The sequence below is a fragment of the Panicum virgatum genome, chromosome 6K (assembly GCF_016808335.1).
Source record: "Panicum virgatum strain AP13 chromosome 6K, P.virgatum_v5, whole genome shotgun sequence".
In the NCBI taxonomy this organism is placed as follows: domain Eukaryota; kingdom Viridiplantae; phylum Streptophyta; class Magnoliopsida; order Poales; family Poaceae; genus Panicum; species Panicum virgatum.
The window spans coordinates 1,719,200-1,742,765 of NC_053141.1; the positions used below are offsets into that span (position 1 = coordinate 1,719,200).

Here is a 23,566-nt window from a genome sequence, read left to right on the forward strand (position 1 = left end):
ACAAGCTGGATGGGACATGGAGATCCATGCACCTGCACGCATTGCGAGCAGCTCTGAGTTGACTCAGATCCAAAAGAAAATCAGCAATACACGGCAGCGGATGTTTGAAACATAGTGCTACAATAAGGTTACGCATGTGTCAGATTCTTAAAATTTTGCAGCTGAGGAGAATTGCAAATTCTGTTAAGATGCCAAGGAACTAATCTGCCTACCAAGATCACTTTTTAAGCAACAGATTTCTGAACTCCTCGTTTGATTTCAACTCTCCTGCACCACCATCTGGTTTCTCCTCCTTGGTAGTCCATCCAAGAGGTTTAACCACAGATCGTGGTGCAAACTGGGTGTTCTTCCCTGTGATTTTCACGTCACCTTTGGGTACTTCCTTGTCTGATCTACTGGATCCGGGTGCTTTTGCACCATCATCACCACTCTGAGGCAAGTTATCTGAAGGAAAATATTTGCCAAATTCAGATAGGTCACAATCTGAAGCTACATTGATGTACGCAAAAGTGATGCTCTCTAGCTCCAATTCTAGTCTTATACAATGTACATAAGATACAACTCAACAAAAAAAATATGTATGCCGTTTAATCTTGAAACTTTGTGTGTGTGTGTGTGTGTGTTTGAGAGTTTTTCAAAACTTCAGCACATATTTTATGGAGTAACTTCCAAGATTCCACCGAACTCATGGTTTCTTCCACCCAGCATCTTACAAACTATTATATTAATATATTTAGTGCAAAACGGTAAAAGCTCAGGTTTTCTATTTATTAACAAGCGGGTTGCAGTCTTGACTGTCCAGGTACAATATGCGGTTCTGAAGTTCTTGCTCCTTACTGGTGTAAAAGTAGTTATTTGCTTTAGGTTGATCCAAATTCTGAAATAGGACAGCAGTCAAAACTAAATGTCATTCACTGGTCAAAGAACATACCGTGGCCTTTGGAGGAAGGACCTGCCTCCCAGTTCTTCTTACCCTTGCTTGGATCTGACCGAGCGATACTCACTTTCTTTGCCAGCAACTTTTGCTTGTTTTTCTTAAGGGCTGCGTCAAGATGCTTGTTGTCTGAAAAGTCCACATAAGCCAACCCCTGCAAAAATATAAAGAAAAACAAATCAATGAAAAATGTAATCCAAATTCTGCAGCAACCGTCTTAAAACACAAAGACAGATTCTCTGCACTTAAAAATAATACCAATTTGAATAATACTGAAAGCGATAGGATGATAGAACTGATGTGGCACTTTAGTTTGCATATGCACTGCGCAAGAGGACTATTTGGGGGGAAAAAAGACATTTCTTCCTAACACTCCAATAGTCTCAAACAATTGGGAAATAAATGCAAAAATGGTGAAAACATAAAAGTCCACTAGAGTCACTAGTTTCATTGAACACACATACACACAAACCCACGTTGCACTTTCGTATCAAGGCACTACTGGAGCATGTAGTGTGTTTTAGTGAGCCACAGCCCCATGCCTTATCCATCATTGGCAGGAAAGGGGTTCTGCCTGGGTGGCTCTTCAGCAGATCTGGTTGGTCCTTGGGCAGATTGGACAACTTAGTAGTGGAGAATTATGAAACTGGAGAAGGATGGAAGCAGTTTTTGGGCAGAGTGGAAGGGACCACGTATATTAAAAAATGCACTTGGAGATGTCATGCATGCCTCTTCAATGTTCAAACTAACATTGTAGTTTCAGCCTAAGAAATACAAACTACAAGAACACCTAGTGAACTAATCCAGGAAAGCATAATCTAGGGTTATTTATACTGTAAAGATGCTCTGTATAGAATTCAACAAACAAACAATACATTACACTGGGTCTCCAGAGGCAAAGATATTAAGAATAAGAGTAATACATACCCTTGATTTTTTGGTGAATTTGTCCCTCAGCAATCTTATTGCTGTGACGCCACCGATATCAGAGAAGAACCGTCGCAGGTCATCCTCATTTGCCTATAGAGAGAGGGTAACTATTTATTTTATTGAATTTCAGGAGTTAAGTGGATAAAAAATGGAACATGACATACCTTCAAGTCTATATTTGAGACAAATATTGTGCACTTGTCATTGTAGAAGGATGGTTTTGGTTCATTTGAACCTGTATTCCCTGTTCGGCTGTCACTGTCCACTTTCATTTCTGTAGATGCCTCAACCTTCTCCCTGGCGACATCTCCAACTTCTACAGCAGCGATAGCAGCACTATGTCCACTTTGTGCCTTTGACCGTTGGTCGTCTGATGATTTGGCACTTTTCGGTGGATTCTCTTTCCTTTTCTTAGCAGGAGGCTGCTGTTTATTGGTCATCTTACCTGCTTTTCTTTTCTGATAGGAATCATCTGCATTAGAATTATCATTGAGCATAGAGTAAGCCTCTTCTTTAGCCTCCTCTTGAGACTTGAACATCATAAGCTCCTTTAGCCGAGGTGTGACCTGGTTAAATAGGAGAATAAGTTCAAAATTATAGTTAACATGATAAGTTGGTAACCATGCTATCACCAAACTTATACAGTTTAGATAGAAACACTGTAAACAGTTGAATAGATATCAAGCATCATTTCTAATACTTTAACTCATGAAATTAATAACACGAAAGGGGGCGGATTTCATCACATGAAAATACGAAAAATGTCAAAAGCTTTCATGTTATCAACTTTATGTAGAAAGGAACAAGGAATACCCAGAAACTTATGGTGTTCTCATGGTTATTAATGTATAATTGGTATAGCATATATTATGACTCTCTTTTTGACGGAGTTCACCAAAACAAGTGATTCATGTGTAGATGACCAATTGAAGGAGCATTCACTCACATACACATGTTGATAATGCAGAATCGGAATTCGGAAAAGGTAATTCCTTATTCACATTCAGCAGAAAACCAAATGAACAGATGAAACATAAAAACATTCAGACCGCAGCATACCTTTTTTACAGCAAGGTCGTAATCATCCAAGGTGCCATTCTCCTCTTCAAATCTTATCCATGCGTGACATATATCCTAGTAAGTTTCAGATCATAATGTTGAAAATTAAATCATCAGTATTCATGAGATTTGTCATGTCAAAGCACCAACAATGATGATATTTTACAAAAAAGAGAGGCAACTAACTAATTAAGCTATTATTTACGAGTGGTTCATAGGAAGCAATAAGAGTATATCAGCAAGTTTTCAGGTCATGATAGCAGGAAGAAAGAGATGTTCTTATGCTTGTTTGAGAAGAGCTTTACCTCTGATCCAGACCCAGCAAATCTTTTGCTATAACAGCGCTTATAAAGCGACCGTGCCTCATGTATATTTCCCATTTCCATCTCCATTGAAATGTACTGCTGCCAGACTTCCAAAACAGACCCGCTGGGAGAATAATAAATAGATTTAAGGGTGGCGGATAGCCAGGAAAACAACAATTTATTTATTTGCACACAGCAAACATTATACCTTTTTTTGATAGTGTTTTCCCAAACTCCACGAGCTGCAGCAAGATCTTTGCCCAGATTACGCTCTAATTTGGCCCAATACGCATTCAAGTGCAGTAACTCCTTGGTTCCCAGTTGAGGTGAGAGAAATTCTGCAGCATCCTGATATTATATGCCATGATTAATTATAGCAAAATTAAGAAAATACACATAAATGGTGAGGTGACAGGCAATATACCATGAATGTCTGCCTAATCAGCTGGAAATCCAACCCATCTGAAATCCTCCGTCTTAGACTATGAACTCGAGTAAGATAAACATTGAGATACTGCAGAGGTTTAGCCATCCAATTAAAAATAAATAAATGAGAATCCACATCCCACCAGAACAGTTAACACGCAACGGTCGTTGATCAGAAGAAACCCTTAAAATTATGCTCTGGTTTTTATCTTGAAAGTAACCAAAATAAAACAACACGATTCATTCTCACCTCTTGTATGGTTGGAAAAGAACATTGTACTGCCCGTTCAAACACCTGAAATGTACAGGCACATATATATCATTAGCTCCCAATATACATTACAGAAATAGATGAAGCTGAATTGTTCTTCCAAAACTACCAAAAAAGTAAGGAAAATGGCAAAACAAAAAAAAAAGTGCAGTGAACACATTAGACATTCAGTTTTGTCACAATGTACTCTGCTGGATGATTGCCAGGATGCTTTAGGACATTTAGCAGGTATTAGATAATCTTATGATAAGAGAATTATATCATTATATCATTGACATTATGATAACATCTACAGCTACCTAAACAAAACTATACAGAATTATAATCAGCTTAGCTTTTGAACCATGGTACCTGAACTAACTGTGTCATCTATTTCACATATATATAAGATCTAAAGAATCTAATATGCAAAATCTCCAACTACGTGTCAACAGAGAGAACTAAGAAACTACATGGCGTAGCTCTTCTTCAGAAGAATGAATTCTCTCCAAAGATAGCAAATAATGGACCCATAACTCAGCAACCCATGTACAGTTTCTTGTGGCTCTGTAATAAACACTTCTGAGTACAGAAGGCACCTGCAGAGAAAAGCATCTCTTGATATTACAAAGAAAGAATATCATCATGGTTGAATCTACATGTATTGCCAAACAAGTTTCTAAAAGAACCTTCAAGCTTCTATCCAGGTAGCTTGTGTATCCCATCCATAGATCGCTTGACACAGGAAGCTCTGAAACAGCTCGCTCATAAAGAACTTGAACACGAGCAGGGTCACCAGAAGACTCTTCAAATTTGAGGTATTTCTGTTTCATCCACAATTGAATTATATAAGGGGAACATTTTGGTTTCCAAATACGATATTCTATTAAAAATACTAATTGAGCAGGGCCATGGATAAAATTGCTGGAATACAGAAACCCAAATTCAGAGGACAGAAATGACGAACAAAATGTTTTTTCCCCAGCAAGGTCATCAAATGGAACAGTAATTCTATAACTTTCAGTAGTTAACCCCCACCCCACCCCCTCCCCCACCCCCAAAAAAGGAGAAACTGTGCAAAAAAGGAGAAAATTCAAATAAAGAGTTTTTTCAACAAATATGTCAATTTTCACCACAAACTTGAACACAGGAGTGCTACTCAGAGTCACAGACAAACCTGATCTGAAAAATATCCTAAAAGGTGACATGATTATAGGAGGGCATACCAATTCTCAAGTAAATGGTAGCAGCTTACAGGACGAATTTAAACAAGATTAAGTTAAGAATAGTAAGATCATAATTGTGTTTAGCATACCAGAAACTCCTGCAGTTTGTCAGCTTCAGATGCGCCTGCATTGCTTAGTTGATCCTCGTATTGTTTCCTTTCATTGTACATATCATTGGCCTTTTTGTACGCAGATGTGACATTTGAAGGGACACCATCAAAAGTGGACCCTGGATCATTTGCATTCCCTTGCTCTGCTTCCCAGCTCTTATACTCAACAAGTGTAGATTCCATCTCAGCCAAAGGAACAGATAACTGGCGGTGGAATAGCGTGCGTATACGCTGAACTTGCTTTGCCTTTTCCTCATCATTTTCATCACTGATGGTGATCAAGATCGCCATCTCATATTCTCTATAAGCTGCCCACAGTTTGCTGCCTTCAGTAACATGCAGCCCCCCTGCAGTGATAGCACGCTCAAACAAATCTCTCATTTTGGAGAGGCCGGCAGGTGTACACTGGGATACTGATGGATCATGCTCTTCAACATAGTCAAGGTAATCCCTCCATAACCTAATGGACTGCAGTGGAATTATCACCACAAAAAGTTAGCACTCCACAACCCACATGCTCAAGATCAATAGTTTAAACAACAAAATGTTGCGAACAACAAATTACCAGGTATTCTTGCACCCCACGCTCGTAGAGCTTTACAACATCCCCAAAAGATTCCTCACTGTGACATAACAACCAAGACAGACAGACACAGCAAAAGAATGAAACTCGACAAAATCTGAAGTGTGGACTGCCACATGCCCACATGACACGAATAATTCAGGAGAAAGCATCACAAACCTTGTGCTCAATGAGATCTCATCCTTCGCCCACTCCAGCCACATCTTCGGGGTAAGAGGATAGTACTTGTTCATCTCTTCCCTTGCCGCACGAAGCTTCTCGATGTTGCCTGACTTCCTCAAGCACTGGATATACTGCAAACAACAGATGCACAACATTCACCAGCAGGAAGCTAATACCAAATAGTATGGGAAGTCTCTCAAAAAACAGTGCCCACCCAACTAAGGTAATGTAAGAACAGCTACACGAGGAAGCATCCCCACTTACTCCACAACTAAGCTAATAAAAGCAGTGAAAAAGAATTCACAGTCCATTTCTGCATTGCAGCTGACACGCACCAAAATTGACAGCCTAGTGGGCACAACTAGCCTAGCAAATGGGATCGAGTGCGTAAGAGCACGCACTGATTCCAACCCTAGCAGCGCAGCTACCATCAGATGCAGGAGCCAACAAGTGACTAAACCCACTCAAAACCCTAGCGCGCCATGGCAGCGGGGGAGGTGAAGCGCGAAGGATACCTGCACGTGGGTCTCGTAGTCGAGTGGCTGCTCCTTGAGGGCCTGCTCCAGGGCCTGGATGCGGAGCTCGTCGGCGCCGGCAGCCCCCTCGTCGTCGGAGTCCGACGAGTCCGAGTCGGATTCCGAGGGCGAGGCGGCGTCGCGCATCTCCGCGTCGTCCCCGCCTCCACCAGCTGGCGCCGCCGCCGCCGCCGCCGCCGCCGGCATCTCCTCTTCCGTCGCCATGTCTCTCTCCCCGCGCGCGCAGCTGTGCAAGCTCGGGTGGAGAGGTCGATTCGTTTCCAATCTCAAAAAAACAAAAACAAAAAGGTGCCCCTTGCGCTGCTGATTGCAGGCAATGAAAATTCGTACGAAAAAAATTTGACAATTCGCAGGTTGTGTTTTGTCATGGAATTTGTTACCGCCAGTTTATTTGGAATTGCTAATTGAAAACTGAAAAGGCGGTTTAGGTTTTTGCTATACAAGAGTTACTGCATGACAGAGCGATGGGTAATGTTTTCGAAAAAATATATATGTATTTGGATTTTTTTTATCAAAGTTAATTGTTAATTAATATACGAATTGTAGCTTTGTACCAGCAGTAATTCGAGATAAGAGAAATAAAATCTTTATATTTACCTATTTATAAAAACCGAACTGTTTCTGTGGTACTTTGACTTTTAGTCCGTCATGGTGGGGCCAAATAAACTAAATCGCTGTTCTGAAGTCGGACAAGGTCATGAGGCAACGTTGTAAGGATCGATGGACCAAAAAGGGATGAATTGGACTTTTTTTCAAATTTCTAATACAAAATAAAACAACCTTAACCTATGCAATACTAGTAGGGCTCAATCCACCAACCGGCTAACTAAGCAAACTACACAAGCTATCAAAGATACAACAAGATATGAAACTAAGCAAGTTAGAGTTAAGTTATGATCTCTAAGGTCAAGCACATGAATAATTGCATGAAAGTAAGTGCTTGAAAGTAAATAGTGGGCAAGAGACGACCGGATTTTTTCCCGTGGGGTCGATGTGTTGGCACACACCCCTAATCCACGTTGTGACACTCACTAAGAGTCTTGTCACCTCACATGTCACCGAGACGAGGGCGCTCACTAAGAGTCCCCGTTCACCATCCCGGCGTGGTGGAGCTCAAGCCACGTACAAACTTTTTCGGGCTCCCACAATCAACTTGGCAAGCTCCGGAAGAAACACCTCAATCACCAAGATCGCCTAGGTGCTGCCAATCACCAAGAGTAACAAGTTAGGGCCTTCACTTGAGTAAGAACCGATCACCAAAAACGGATACATACAAGCTTCTCTCTACTCAAGTCCTTAGTCTTACTTCTTGAATAATTGAATGATCAAATGTGTGGAATATGAAGCTCAAGGTGGCTGTCAACAATAGTATGAGTGTATGAATGTTGCCTGGTGTCAAGAGACTTCAAAATGACCCATTGGAGGGGTATATATAGGTAGCTCACGCGGATAGAGCCGTTGGAGAAAAGCTGCCAGAAAAGTACGCAACGCCGGTTAATCCGACGGTCCTCCAAAAGTCATCGTCGGTTTAACCGATGAATGTAAACTGCCTACTTGGAAAACTAGCTTTTACAACTCGGACAAATTAACCGACGTAGCATCGGTTTAACCGGTGAGTGTAGTTGTCCACTGATCAACTGAAAAACCAACTCTCTGGACAACTGCACCGACGCTAACTCAAATCCATCGTCGGTTTAACCGGTGAGTATAACCTTTAGAAATCCCTGGAAAAACCAACGTTCTGGACAACTACACCGACGTTTAATTTCAAATATCGTCGGTTTAACCGGTGAGTATAACTAGAAATCCCTGGAAAAAACCAACGTACTGGTCAACTGCACCGACGTTAATTTCAAATAGCGTCGGTTTAACCGGTGTATGTACTTGTCCAGACTCTGATAACTGTGTTTAACCGACGTATAGAAAATTAGAGTCGTCGGTTAAACCGGTGTGTAGACTTTTTCTGATTTTGCCTTTTCTGATTTGAGTCTTGAATGAAATCTAAATATTCTTGAGATATAAGTTGAAAATCACTTATTTGAACTTCTAAGAACATGAGTGACCATAGTGTGCATCCAATTTTGATTGACTATGTCCATGCTCAAGTTACTTGACTTTAACCCCTCTTAATAGTGCGACCTCTACAAAACTATAAAACATATACTAACCTAAGTGTCCTTCTCAACCTTGCGACACTTAGAACTAGAAAGATCCTTAGTCTTGTTATATACTTGAGTTGAATACCGAGATCGCCTTTTTGAATAATGAAATTTAAGGGCCTCTTTAACACATGATCCAATGAGCGATAATAATTCATTAACCTGCACAAACTCATTAATCACAATAATAATTGTCATTAATCACCGAAACATACCTAGAGGGCATAGATGCTTATAAACGTGTTGCTGCCATCCGGACCCGGAAGGCTGGAAGCCGAGCGTACGTGCACCTTGGAGTTACTGGTTCCAAATCCAATCCACCTCTACTCCCTTCATCTGGCGCAGCGGCGGAGGCCCACCCCTGCAACCTCAGTCCTTCCATCTGCTGCACGACATTGCCTAGCAGTGGCAGCGGTTCCTAAAAAAGAAGAATTGGCTGTGTCATAGGAAAGTGTCTTCCTGCTTGCTTGTTTGAGTGGAGCTGGGGCTAATGGCGTGCTCTTCTGCTCATAGAGATCAGACGAGCACCGAAGGAGATGTTATTGCCTCCTATAGTCCTATATTGCTGGATGAAAACAGAAAAGAGGTGCTGCTGCTTCGTTTTGTCAGTAGAACAAAGAGCAGAGAGGAGAGGTGTTTTTGCGCTGTGCAGTGGACCGGCGGCAGGCGGCGGTCATGCAGAGACGTAGAGTGCATAAGCAATTGAGGATAGATTTGGGATGCGCGTTGATAGAGCTAAGTTACATGAGTTGAAATAAGCCTAAATTTGAGCCAAGCAAATAAATTAGATTACTTTTTCGATAAAATAAGATAATGTTTGTGCCGTTCGTACATGGACACATGACATGGAGCGTACCACATCGGTCATGTAGAGACGTAGAGCGCATAAGAAATTGGGGATGATGGATTTGGGATTATACACATTAGGACTAAGTTACATGAGTTGAAATAAGCCTAAACTATTATGAGCCAGACAAACAAAAATTAGACTACTTTTCGATCAAATAAGATATGCTTGTGTCGTCCGTCCATCGACACACATTAACAGACATGGAGCACACCACGTGTGTACATCCCATATATGGTCAGGTCCGGCTCGTGCCATATCAAACTAAGGTTTATACAGTACTCCAATCTTTATCAAATTAACACAAGTGGAGAGAACGACAAGGTGTGACAGAACAACGGAGATTAAAGAGGCGGTGGCTATTGTTCGGATCACAATTTTGCTTATTAATCATATTCACCATGTTTAAATAATTTTGACCGTAGCAACGCACGTGCATATATGGCTAGTGAGACATATAAATGGGTTTAGATCAAAACAATCCAAGCAATAATGGAAGATAACAAGCAACCACCTCCTTGTCTGTAATAAAATGACATGAACCGCAAAGAGAGAAGAGTAACAAGAACTCAAAGAGGAGGAGGAGGAGGAGGTAAGGTACACGAAAACTTTTCAAAGTTGTGGATGACTATTTTCAAAGAGTGAATAACAGGCGGTGTCATTCAATTTTAGCATGTTAGGTGGCATCTCTGACGATATCACTAAACGATAAGATTACACGCATCAAAACATCATATACCATGCCCTTCACGCTACATCAATAGGATGTGGATTCACTATCTATAGGATGTGGATTCCACGTGGAATTTATATATTTCTAGGAGGTGATGTTTGATTGTCAAATTGATCAACTTCTCATTTGCGTGGGGTCTCTTATTATGTTTTGCAATTAAGCCCTCGTATAGTCAAATCCGGGGGCCTCAGCGCAAAATCACCCGTCCCCCGCGTCCCCCACCCACCCGGCCGCTCCATTCCGCCGCTCCCCACCAACACGAAGCCTCCAGGCGCACGCCACAATCCCACACGAGCACAAATCGCGCCTCCTCCCCGCTCCCCTTCCGCCGCCGAGCGCGAAGCAGGCGAGGAGGGGCCGCCGGAGATGGCGCCGGCGCCGGCGGACGGCGGGGCGGAGTCGCAGCGGCAGGCGGACCTGCTCAAGCAGGAGGGCAACGCCTTGTTCAGGAAGGAGCGTCTCAGCGCCGCCATCGACGCCTACACAGGGGTAAGCGTAGCCCGCCGCCTCCTCGCTGCCGCCGGGGCGAGCTCCCCCGCGCCGGATTTCGCCGCCTGATTCGCCAGTTACGCTTGCCGTTTGCATTTGTTAGGCGTCGTTTTTCCCCCCTCTCCTGTTCAATCGATGCGCTCTGCAGTGAGTGAGGTATCAGTTAGGCTAGTGCATTCCGCGGAAAGCAGCAGCGTGTTTGGCATATCACGTTTTTTTTAACGAAATTCTTTGGATTTGTTTCCCGTACTGCTAGGTACTAACCATGGCTAGGTAAGTTTAATTTGCGGTGTTGGCTTTGCCCATCAGGATGGTTAACGTGATAACTTGCGGCTCTGGTTTGTGGTTTCAAGTCATGTTACATTGAAGACGGTCACCGTTGATGTAAGCTTGTTTGCACTGGGCAGTTGGGTGGTTTGATTACTGATTACGCATATTACTCCTTACTGTAAGGCTATCTTGATTAGTTCATTTGTTTAAAACAGAGAAACAGAGATGTCTGCTATATAGTCAAGAGTCGCTGCACAACAATGCAAGTTGAAGAGCATTTTACCTATTACGGCATTGTGGCAAATTCTAATGCACTGTTGTTGTACTCGTAATCCGCTAGACATTTAGCACTAGGCAGCGAAAGTGGTTGTGAGAGGGTTGCTGGGAGATGGAGGAATTGATGGAGACTGGGCAGAGAAATGTTCCAATCATATACTGTACAAACATCAGAAGCCTCTAGAATCGAATCGTTATGCTTGTGAGTCACAGGACTATTAAATACTCCCTTCGTTCCAAAATGTAGCTCGTTTTGTCTTTTCTTGATTCATAATATTAGCTATGCATCTAGATGTAACATATGTCTAGGTGCATAGCAAAAGCTATGAACCTAGAAAAGCTAAAACAGCCTACATTTTGGAGCGGAGGGAGTATCAATTTTTCATTAAGGAATATGACATTGGATTAGTTGGTTTTAGCCTTTCAACTAAGACTAAAGTTTACCTCTATACCTAATAGATCCATTTGTCTAGATTTTCGTAAAATGATGGTAGTTGTAGTGAAAGCATGTATGAATCAATGATGAACATGAACTGTATATTATGCTGAAAATATGAACTGTATACTAGCAACTACGATGGCAGTTGTAAAGCCCTGCGTAGCTTGCACAATCCTTGCTAACTTCAGTGTCTATTCTGCTTAACAGGCCATCACACTCTGCCCAAATGTTGCAGTATATTGGACCAACCGAGCACTTTGCTATAAGAAGCGGAGGTCTGTAAAATTGCTAGTCCCTTTTGATTGGTGCATTTTATTTCTCAGTTTTGGTGAGAATCTAAGAGTTTGCCTCATACTATGTTCCTATTGAATTTATCAGTGAGTGGGCTAAGGTTGAGGAAGATTGTAGAAGGGCTATCCAGCTTGACAGCCAATCTGTTAAGGTGAGTGGATGCCTTGATCTGCCTTCGTGTATTTTTGTTCAAAGCTGACTATGCGTGCATGTAAAATTATTGAGAAATTTATTGTGCATTATAGGGACATGGTTTTCTCATTGGGAAAACAAATTGCATTTTCCGTAACATTTTTTTCTCAATCAAATATGTAGCAGATTTAGTATATCTCATGTTAGTATTGCACCTGCTGCACACAAGGACATGCTAGTGGAGTGAGGCTTCATTAGGTTTTGCGGAGATGAGCTAATTTTCAAAAGGAGGGAGGCAAGAACATAAGAAATCAGCTCAAAATCACAAAAGAGAAGTGATAACATTGACAAATATGATGCATGGATTTGTCATTTGTATTGCACTTGTTATGACCTGTTTAAATCCACTCTTGGCACATTCCATGACTAGAGATAAGTAAACATCTCTACTTTAGAGCCAAAACAAAGCTATTTTAATGGAGCTGGGAAGATTCCATTTGCTAGCTGGATTATGCAGGTTAGCACAATGTGAAACTGGCCTGTGGCCTTTGATTTCACATGAACTAGCTAAGGCACCTGTTGTCATTCAGATGGAGGGTCCACCTGAGAACAGGATGTGCTAGAACAACTCAGTTGTTGAGCTTGTTTTTGTTTGCCTCATGGCGCTTTAATTGAACATCCTATAATTCTGATTTGGCAATAGGTAAAAAGTCTCTTGTCCTTTGTTATTGATTCTATGTTGAAGTAGTTGCGAAATGGGGTCTACAATTCTGACTTTAGCAGAATGATCTAGATTCTCTATATGAGTCCATACGACAACCTTTACTGATGAACTGATCATGTGTAAGACATGCTTCAAATTTGTACACTCTGACTTCTTCAATAGAGCTTGTAAGATATGTTTGTAATTAAGTTTTGGTATGCACTATTCTGGAGTCAAGAGGAAGGAACAGAACTAAATTCAAATACTACAGAATCTGTTTGCAACTTGTTTGCTAACTGCGGATAACTGGGTTTTACCATTTTGACGTCGCTCTTTCATTCACTGTTGAAATTGTTGTGGCACTGCATTGCAGCATAACTGTTCTTTTGTTTTTATGGATGAGTAAAACATCATCTTTACCCTCCTCATCTCTTATTCTATTTCTTTTAGATGATAACTTATTTACTTTGTTGGCAGGGACATTACATGCTTGGCCTAGCACTTGTCAACAGCCAAAGATTATCTGAAGGAATCAAAGCACTGGAGAAGGTCTCTCCTCCCTCCCTCCTGCCCTAGCGTGTGTCTGTGTGTTAACACAATAATAGCATCCAGATGCCCTGTCCCAGTTTGCTTGATCTGCTAAAGATGAAAACTCTGATCTTAGCCAGAATCAATAATCGGTAATAGAAACAGGAAAACCATAATTATGAAGGCCTTGTTTAATGCAGACGATTGTGTTATTTCAGTTAGAATTTTAAATTCTGTTTATCCTTATTTCTGACGAACCAAACTTATTCAAAACTAGTCCTTGGAGCTTGGAAGGGGTGCACATCCTGCAAGCTACATGGTTGAGGAGATCTGGCAAGAGCTTTCTAAAGCAAAGTACATTGAGTGGGAAGGCTTATCAAGAGAACGAGCCTCTCAATTGCAAAAGCTGAAGTGCGTGAAGATTTTCTCTGTGTTGCACAATTAGTATTGCAGGGGTGTACTCTGGTACCCTAATGTATTGTTCATCATTTTACAGGGTAGTATGTAAAGAAGCTCTTAGGAATTACAACAGCCTTAGTAATCCCGCTGCTGATGCACCTGAAGAACAGCTAAATGAGCTTGAGGAAGTTTTCAAGAAAGCTGCAAAGACTGATACTCCAGCAGAAGTACTAAACTGCCTGATGCACATTTGCTCGGTTGGCCTTGACTGGTCTAATCATTCAATCTATTTATTTTCAGGTTCCTGACCATCTCTGTTGCAAAATTACACTTGATATCTTCAGAGATCCAGTGATCACCCCAAGTGGAGTTACATATGAGAGGGCTGTACTTCTTGATCATCTTCAAACGGTAACTGAAACAAGCATTGGCAATTGTTCTGTTTTTTGGTTTGCAGTGCACTAGTGTTTTAAGTATCGAAATTATGAACTTTCCAAATTTATAGGTGGGGAAGTTCGACCCCTTGACCCGTGAGGCGCTTGAACCACACCAACTAGTTCCAAATCTTGCCATCAAGGAAGCTGTACAGGCATTTTTGAGTGAACATGGTTGGGCATACAAGATAAGATGATTGCTTTACATATGGGGTTGGAGGTAATATTAGCAATAGATGTTTTTGCTGTTTTTGGCACTGGCAAATGGCAATTGGTGGAAACAAAAATTTTCTGTTGGGGGAGAAGTTTTAACCTGGGATGGCCGTGTACAGATTCCTCTTCTCCAGTCGGTCTGTCTGTACATATGAGATGCTTGTTATGATATGAATTTTCAACGGTGCACAATGCCAGTGAAGCAGAATGTCTGAATTCCCCGAGTCCTGACTGCTCTTTCTTAAGAAATCATCAGACTTCTAGGATTTATGGATATAGAAGGGCTTCCCCGCTAAGAGCCAAGAGGGAGCGAAAAATTGTGATCTGAGCTATATTGGTCTATAGGCAGTACAGGTGGCTTACTTTCTTAGGAATTATGATAGGTGAAGGTTATGATTCAGTGGCTAAAAGGTGACTCTTGCAGTTGGGCTCGCCAAGCAATCCGTATTGCAAGTGAGTTGGTTTCCCTTTGTCAATATCATAGTGAACCATATAGGTCTGCAAGTGTGTTTAGTCCACAGCCCACAGGTCACTGCAACAGGGGCACGTAGCAGTTCTTGTAGCTTAGTTTAGAAGGGTCAATGAGGTCGACGGATGGGAATTGGGATGGCATCAACCTTAGATTACAGGCATAGTTCGTGTACTCTCACCCACATCATGGCCACTGTTGTGGTCTTACATCTTAATGATCTTGTTGCTAATGTTGTTGGATTATAAACCTACTCCATTGTTGTATTGTTTTGTCTTGGTATTTCGGCTTCATCAGAGGTTTCATGGTGAGCTGGTAGACATGAGCCTAGACTTGTAATCTGCCTGAGCAGCTTTGCCATGTCAAGATTTCCTGATACACAATTTTGAGCTTAAATGCATCATGATTCCGGGCTCCTGACTGCATCTTCAGTTCTGGTAGCTCTTTTCTTCTTCTTCTACCTGACTAGTGACAAATTATGCTGGGAACGTAGCTGCAGCTGGCTCTTCCCTTCCAGTAGATCACAACAGAATTGCTGCGAGGCCTCCCAAGATAGCAAGGTGTGTGTATGTGTTGACTGCCACTCCATGTTGCAAATGAATACACCCACCCCTTCTGCTTTGATCACTCCTCAAGCAACAGCTCGATCGGCTCTAAGCATCCAAGTCCGGAAACCTCTCGTCCAATTCTCCCTCCCCTGGTCGTCACCTAAACTTGCCAAAACCACCACGCACCTATAAAACACTGCCGCGCCATGGCATGGCATGCCACTGCGTCGAAGCACCTTGGTTTGGTTTTGCATCAAGAAGAGAATGGGGGAGGAGCATGGACTACGACAACGCCAAGAAGCCCAGATCAGATCAGCAGCAGCAGCAGCAGCAGCGGAGGTCTAGCAGGGCCGTGGTGCTGCTCCTCGTCCTGACGAACGCGGCCTCCATCCTCGTCTTCTCCGGCGCCGGCGCCGCGCTCCACGCGCACGTCGGCCGGCGCTACCCGGCCGTCCACGCGTGGGGCTCGTCCAACCTGCTCCGCGAGCTGAACGCGACGGGGCTCGCCCTCGCGGCGAGCCACGCGGAGGTGGTGGACCTGTCCAGCCGCCTGAGCGCGGCGAACAAGCAGCTCGAGGCCATCCTGGGCGGCTCGGCCGCCAAGCGCGACATGGAGGCCGCCCGGGAGGAGCAGCGGGAGGCGGCGGCGCACGGGCTGTGGCGGCAGGAGCTCCCCCCCGGCCGCGAGCTGCGGGTGGCGGTGGGCCCGCACCGGCTCCCGCTCGGGCGGCTTGTCGGCGGCGGCGCGGGCGAGATGTTCCCGGCGCTGGGGCAGGCGTGCCACCGGCACCGCGGCGAGCTGGAGCAGTACATGAACTGCACGGCGGGCGGGGTAGGCCTGCTAATGGGTTGGGTTGAAATGAGTTTTATGGGGTGGGTTTTGAAATGGAGTGTGTTTGGATGAGTTAAAATGGGTTGTATTAGTTAATGGTGTGGGTCGGGATGGGTTCTATATAAATGCGGGTTGGGGTGGGTTGGAGTGGGTTGAAATGGATATTTTTTACAAAATAGTATAACTATATATAAATGTGGGTCCCACGTGAGAGCTGGACTCTGAAATTAAAACCACGTGTTTATATCAGAAAATTTTATCGAAATTGACTGAATTTTGTTGGAGATGACTCAGTACGACTGGCAGCTATTTTGTGCAAAGCAGTGTGGCTAGAACTACCTGTGGGCCCCACATGAAGAGCCGGACCCTGGAATTAAAACCTCGCGTTCACACTATAAAATTTTATCGAAATTGACTGAAATTTGTTGGAGATGACTCAGTATGACTGGCAGCTACTCTGTGCAAAGCAGCGTGGCTAGAACTACATATGGGCTCCACATCAAGAGCCGGACCCTAAAATTAAAATCTCGCGTTCACACTATAAAATCTTATCGAAATTGACTGAAATTTTTTGAGATGGGTCAATATGACTGACAGATACTCTGTGTAAAGTAGTGTGGCTAGACATATATGTGTTCCCCACATTAAGTTTAGAGCTACTAAATTCCTCTGCATAGTAGAATCCATGAGTTTTTATGGATTACCCGCTTGTAATGGGGCGGGTTGGTTAGAGTTGAGAAATTAATTAATTGGGTTGGGTGAGATTGGATATCTAAATATGTTAATTTTAGATAGGGTTGAATATGGTGCGGATTCCAACCCATTAGCAGGGGTAGGGCGGGGAGTGCCCCTCCGACGAGGCGTTCGCGCAGCGGCTGATGCTCAAGGGGTGCGAGCCGCTGCCCCGGCGGCGGTGCCGGCCGCGCACCCCCGCCGGGTACGTCGAGCCGGCGCCGCTGCCGGCGAGCCTGTGGGCGATCCCGCCGGACACCAGCATCGTGTGGGACGCGTACACGTGCAAGAACTACTCGTGCCTCGTGAACCGCGGCAAGGCCAAGGGCAGCTACGACTGCAAGGACTGCTTCGACCTCGGCGGCCGGGAGAAGGACCGGTGGATGCGCCGCGGCGGCAAGGACGCCGCCGGCGGCGACGACGACCGCGGCTCCCTCGACTACACCATCGACGGCGTGCTCGCCGCGGCGGCGCCGAGGGGCGCGGTACGGATCGGGCTGGACATCGGCTGATCGGCGGCGGGTCGGGCACGTTCGCGGCGCGGATGCGGGAGCGCGGCGTGACGGTGGTGACGACGACGATGAACTTCGACGGGTCGTTGAACAGCTTCGTGGCGGCGCGGGGGCTGGTGGCACTGCACCTCAACGTGGCGGCGCGGCTGCCGTTCGCGGACGGGACGCTGGACCTGGTGCACTCGATGCACGTGCTCAGCATCGAGATGGACGAGTGGTACATCTCCGCGCTGCTCCGGAAGTCCAGGAGGTGATCGAGGGCATGACGTTGTGAAATCAGTCTCTGCTCCAAGTTATGGTCCTGAGTTGAGCTCGCGTCCGATTCAGGAGTTGGTTTATGTGTCATTTTTCGTAACAGCAGAATGCATGTGACCAGTAATCCAGTATGCATGATGCTCTGCAACTGCAATCCTCCAGGCTAGATAGATGACGGTGCCCAAAAGTTTTTTCAGCTGCAGGAGAGCACTAGGCGCCTGCAGCAGCGCCGCCGGATGCACGTTTTGCAGAACACCCCCTTGATAGTTGCAGTCTTGCAGATAACCTCCAGATTTGGATCGTGATTACTGATTAATGCTCGCGATCCAATTGTTTGCATATTGCCCCCTGCGTATATTTACGTATAACCCAATAAACCGGATTGCGATTAGTATTCGATATCCGATTATTTGCAAATTGATCCTAATATTTACAAATAGACCCCTGGTTTGGTGGGTCTCTGCATTCGTTCCGGTGCCGCGGCCGTGTCCTCAGCAACGCCCACGCCGTCGTCGACCTCCGCTGCACTCCAGGGGGGCCCATCAGCAACTCCGACGGCATCTCCCATGCTGTCTTCGACCTCCATTCTGCCCCTGAAAGCTAGCATCGTCAGCCCTGTCATCAGCAGATCGAGTTTCCCCATCGCCATGGGAGATGCCCGGCAAGTGCTCGACTCCTGGACCTGGTCACCGCAGCGCGACAGTTGCTTTCCAGCGTCTGCTGCTAGCACTCTGGAAACTATCCCGACAGCGTCCACGGCTACCTCCACTCTCAGCTTCACCACAGCATTGGTCTTGCCACATCCATCGGCATCTTACTGCGTTACCCGGGAATGTACTGCCCACGAGGTGTTTGAGTGGCAACTTCCATGGTCACCAGCAGCACAAGGTTCATGGGCGGTCTCTTTTTCAAAAAAAAAAAAAAGTTCATGGGCAGTCTTGTTGCCCGATATTTCTTAGATGAAGATTTAGGAGTTAGTTTGTGTTATTTTTCGTAACAACAGAAGTGGGTAGTTTAGAAGCAAATTAGATCCAAGACGTACAGGCTTTTGATGATGATTTCCAGAGTCTGTCTTTTTTAGAATTTTTAGGATCTCTCCCTCTCGAACTACCGTGACGTTTCCAACTTTTCTTTTTGAGAGAGAATTTAAAAGAGATCGATAAATGGTGATATCAATTAAAGCTAACAAAGAGATCGAAACGGTGCAGCCTTGTGAGATTTCAAAAGAGCTTGGTAAATTGGTAAATAACTTAGATGAAATTATAGCGATGCGCCGGTAATTAAAACCTAGAGAATACTGAGGATTCGTCGAGATCTACTGTTACTTCTACTCCTATAGCTTTAGCGATAAGCTGAGACAAATTGTATTAATTGATGATTATTTTTTCAGACCCTGACCTCAATATTTTATTTAGACTCTAAAACTAAAGACTCCTACTAGTCGATTACGACACACTAAAACTTGACAAAAAAAAAGAAAGAAAGATACAGCTACTATATTTACAAACTTATGAAAGGAAATCGGACTCTTATATATGAATTCTTCTGCTGACGTCATTATCGTGCTAATCCGATCCGTCCTGTAGTCGTCACCATCTTTGACCGGGTCTACATCACCTTTGACCAAAATCTTAACCATGCATTTCCTTATCATCTTCTCCCAGTACTCTCCATCGGCTTTCTTCATCGCATCGCCTTTCTATAAATATACTTTGCAAGATTTTGATGTCAACAATATCTTTTTTAGAATTTTTAGGATCTCATACCGTGACGTTTCCACTTTTCTTTTTGAGAGAGAGGGGAAAGGGATACCATGCATCTGCCGGCCTCTAGATAGAAACTGATGAGCATAGCCCCAAATGAAATTATTTCACTTTTTTGGAGACAATGCAAATTAAAGGTAACATCTTGATCATTCTCCATCTCCATTGCCTTTTGGTACGATAGATTTTCCATGTCGGCAAGGTGTCGGTGGTAGCTCCGCTGGCCTCCTGCTATGCTGGCTACTGCTGCTTAATATCTTCCTCTTCTTGTATACTAAGCTTAAGCTTAAGCTTCTTCTTCTTCCTTCAACTGCTTCTTGCTTGCTTATCTTTGTTGATCATGCCGGCATGCTTCGTTGGCTAGCTGCCTGTAAGACTCTGTCTATCCAGAAAGCACATGCATGCTTGGTCCATAATAGCTAGGCCACTATCTAGCTATATCTCTAATTGTCTGATTTTGTTTCTAGCAATGGCAGGTTGGTATTGATCTGTACTAGTGTGTGTGTCTATATACTCCAAGAATTGAAGAAGGCCATTATTCACTGGTACAGAAAGGCCTAGGTGTGGGAATGGAACAATGATCCAGATCCCGGATCCGCAGTTCCGGTTCCTACACCTGGAACTAAAGGGGGTGATATTGGATGAGATGCATTTATTTTAAACTAATCTGTAGATGATCTTTTTAATTCTGATTGGAGCCACCAACCAAGACTAAAGAATATTTCAGTTCTAATTGGAGCCACCGACCACTACTACATAAATGGTTAAAAAGTCATTTTAGGGGCGGATAACGTACATGTTCCTACTTTTCGTAACTAAAAATAGCTGTTTGCAGGGGCGGGTAACGTACCCGCCCCTAAAAATGTATTTCCAGGGGCGGGTCACCCCCTCACCCGCCCCTGGAAACCGATCTGTAGGGGTGGACTACGGGACGACCCGCCCTAGAGATGGATCTTTTGGGGCGGACCATGGGACAACCCACCCCTACAAATTAATTAAAAAATTAAAAAAATGACCCCCACACCCACTGCCGCCCAGATTCGCGGGCGCTCCGGCGAGGAGGCGGCGAGGGAGGCCCAGATCCGCCATGGCCGTCGCGGGCTCCGCCGCCGCCCAGATCTGCGGGCGCTCCGGCGAGGAGGTGGCAGGAGAGGCCCAGATCCGTGTCGACGCCCCGTCGGCCGCTCCCAGATCCACCATGTCGCATGCGCCGAGGCCACACCAGCCTCCGCGCCGACGCCCCGACAGCCGCGCGCCCAGGGCTGCCGGCCTCCGCGCGCCCTGACATCGTTGGCCTCCGCGCCGAGGCCCCGGCCGCCGCCGCTCGCCCCGGTCCGCCGGCCTCCGTGCCGAGGCCCGGCCGGCCGCCGCGCACCCAGGTCCTGCCGGCCACCGCAAGCTGCGCCGAGGCCGGGCCTGCCGCCGCGCGCCGAGGCGCCTGGAGAGGAGGAGGAGAAGGAAGGGAAGGGAAGGGAAAGAGGTGGCTGCCGAGAGAGAGAGGTGGCTGCTGTGAGGATAGGAAAGATAGAAAATTTGTTGTTGCCCATGCCCATTCTGCCGCCTCGATTTTTACCCGCCCACTATGTTCAAATTTTGTAGGGGCGGTTGAGGGGTGACCCGCCCCTACAAATAGTATTTTTAGGGGTGGATCACCCCTCATCCGCCCCTACGAATAGTATTTTTAGGGGCGGATCACCCCCTCACCCGCCCCTAAAAAATGAGTCCATTTGTAGGGGCGGATGATGGGGTGATCCGCTGCTAAAAATATATTTTTAGGGGCGAATTAGTTGCTACAGTAGCTATGCTGCATTTATAACAACGGGTCAAATTTTGATCCGCCCCTAGAAAAAAAGGAGAGCGTTGCTACAAATCATTTTTGTAGTAGTGAACGAAACTAGATGTTCATAATAACTTTTACTTCTGGTTGGAGCCACCAACCGGCCCCGGTTGGTGGCTCCAACCGGTCTAAAGCTCCTCGTCCTCTGACCGTTGGATCCGGAACAAATGTCTAGATTAGTCTCGGATCCAAATATGGCCGGGATTAAAGACAAAAGCTGATATGCATTTATGTAGTAGTGATTGCTAGCTAGTTGTTTCTAGCAATATATGGCTTGGTCCAAGAATTGAACAGGCCATATTAATTTCGATCCTAAGCTAAAGCCACGGACAATGCAAGTTTATTTAGGAATTAGGAGAGTCTAGGTGTTTGTTTGGTCGGGAACGAGTCGATGGTCAGTTTGCTGCTGGTAGGGAGGGGCCGGCTCCGAGATCCATTGGGGCTGGATGAGAGAGATCCATCGAGGGGACAGATCAGTAGGGTAGGGACCGGGCCGCCATGCCCACAAAGGAGCTAGGTGGAGGAGAAGCTAGCAGCGTAGCCTATCTAGCACCCATATCTCGAAAGCTACCTCTTCTGACCCGGTTCACGGTCGCCATCACATCTTTCCGGCCACTACCTCCGATTCTTTTTTTTTTGAGATGTAAGGCAGCATTATATATTAAGATAACCGTTCGTTACACAATATGGTCCGGATCATCTCCGGAGGCTCATTAAACCAGACGAAATCATCAAACTTATCTGCTACCTTAGCTAAAACATGAGCTGCCTCATTACACCATCTACTGACATGAACAAAGGAGATAAAAGGATTAGCAGTGATCAAGTTTTTTACATCTTGAATAATGATTCCAACATGAGATCTGTCATAAACCTTGGAGTTTATCTTTTTTATCACATTTTGACAGTCCGAAGCCACCACCACTTGCTGGAAGTTGTTCTCTAAAGAAAAGGAGACTGCTCTTCTAATAGCAATTGCTTCAGCAAGCTCTGGATCATCAAATCTTTTTACCAGCTGACAGCTTGCAGCTATAAAATCTCCCTTATGATTACGGGCTACAAAACCAACACCCATGCGTGGTGGACTTTTGAATATTGCTGCATCTACGTTTATCATTAACCACCCATCCGGCGGCGGAGTCCACTTTGGAATGGAACAATCAGACTCACACCTATGTGATGTCGGTGGTTTAAATAAGTGCAGCAAGACCATTTGTACATAAGCTTTCGCCTTCTCCGCAATTATTTTGGGATGAACTTGTTTTTCACCATTGCGAACTGAATTTCTTGCCTCCCACACATGCCACACAGTGATAGTAAAAATTGTTGCTTCGTCTTCAGTTGCAGTAGATAGGAAGTCAAATAGCCATTGCTTCATCGAGACTGGATATCTGATTTTACATTTGAAGCCAAAAGACCTTTTTATTTCGCGCCAAACCTCAGATGCATACTGGCACATTAAAAAAAACATGTTCAACAGTTTCTTCCTTGTGACAAAAATAGCATATATCAGGGCCAGTTATATTCCTGTGTTTGAGTTGAGTACCTGTTGGCAAATAGTCTTGAGCCATACGCCAAAGCACAATCTTCATCTTTGGTGGTGCCTGAACAGACCAAAGACGTTTCCATAATTTAGAATTTCCTTTTTGATTTGAACTCTCTCCCCTACCATTGGCACTCATATAGTTATGAAAACTTTCAAGTCTTATTAATGAGTAGGCTGATTTTACAGTATAAATACCTGATTTGGAAAGTGGCCAAGCTGGAAAATCGTCACATGATGTACTGCTCAATGGAATCTGTAGGATCTTTTCTGCATCTTCATTGTGAAAGCATGTTCTAATGATGGCTTCATTCCAATTCTTTGTTTCTTCATCTATAAGGAAATTGACTGTTATATCACCTTGAAGAGAAACTGTTGGTTTTAGTAAAGAGTAGTTTTGAATCCAACGATCATTTTTAGCCTAATTTTTTCCCATCTCCAACTCTCCACAGAATACCTTTCTCTAGAAGTTTCTTTCCATGCATCAAACTGCGCCATGTGTAAGATGAGCTTCTTGGCTGAGGTGCTTGCCAAAAATCACAATGAGGAAAGTATCGACCTTTCAGCACCTTTGAACAAAGAGAATCTTGGCATGTGAGAATTCTCCAGCATTGTTTTCCGAGCATTGCTTGATTAAAAAG

General features: G+C 44.5%; 2 protein-coding genes and 1 pseudogene across 2 annotated transcripts; 2 read left to right on the forward strand and 1 right to left on the reverse strand.

The window, feature by feature from the left end:
* On the reverse strand, window positions 1-6,802 carry LOC120711182 (squamous cell carcinoma antigen recognized by T-cells 3-like). The gene is made up of 15 exons (XM_039996637.1): window positions 6,501-6,802; window positions 5,983-6,116; window positions 5,806-5,863; window positions 5,220-5,708; window positions 4,594-4,728; window positions 4,378-4,503; window positions 3,905-3,949; window positions 3,653-3,742; window positions 3,437-3,576; window positions 3,229-3,352; window positions 2,924-2,998; window positions 2,029-2,430; window positions 1,862-1,954; window positions 932-1,088; window positions 1-444 (listed from the first exon to the last, which is right to left on the reverse strand). Exons 1-15 carry the CDS (start codon window positions 6,723-6,725, stop codon window positions 218-220), a joined length of 2,520 nt encoding a protein of 839 aa, XP_039852571.1. The 5' UTR covers window positions 6,726-6,802; the 3' UTR covers window positions 1-217.
* Window positions 6,803-10,493: 3,691 nt separating this feature from the next.
* LOC120711184 (E3 ubiquitin-protein ligase CHIP-like) lies at window positions 10,494-14,650 on the forward strand. Its single transcript, XM_039996639.1, has 8 exons — window positions 10,494-10,749; window positions 11,942-12,009; window positions 12,113-12,176; window positions 13,338-13,409; window positions 13,666-13,799; window positions 13,885-14,014; window positions 14,088-14,198; window positions 14,293-14,650. Exons 1-8 carry the CDS (start codon window positions 10,627-10,629, stop codon window positions 14,416-14,418), a joined length of 828 nt encoding a protein of 275 aa, XP_039852573.1. The 5' UTR covers window positions 10,494-10,626; the 3' UTR covers window positions 14,419-14,650.
* A 133-nt stretch (window positions 14,651-14,783) lies between these two features.
* LOC120639298 lies at window positions 14,784-18,176 on the forward strand (annotated as a pseudogene).
* Window positions 18,177-23,566: the final 5,390 nt, after the last annotated feature.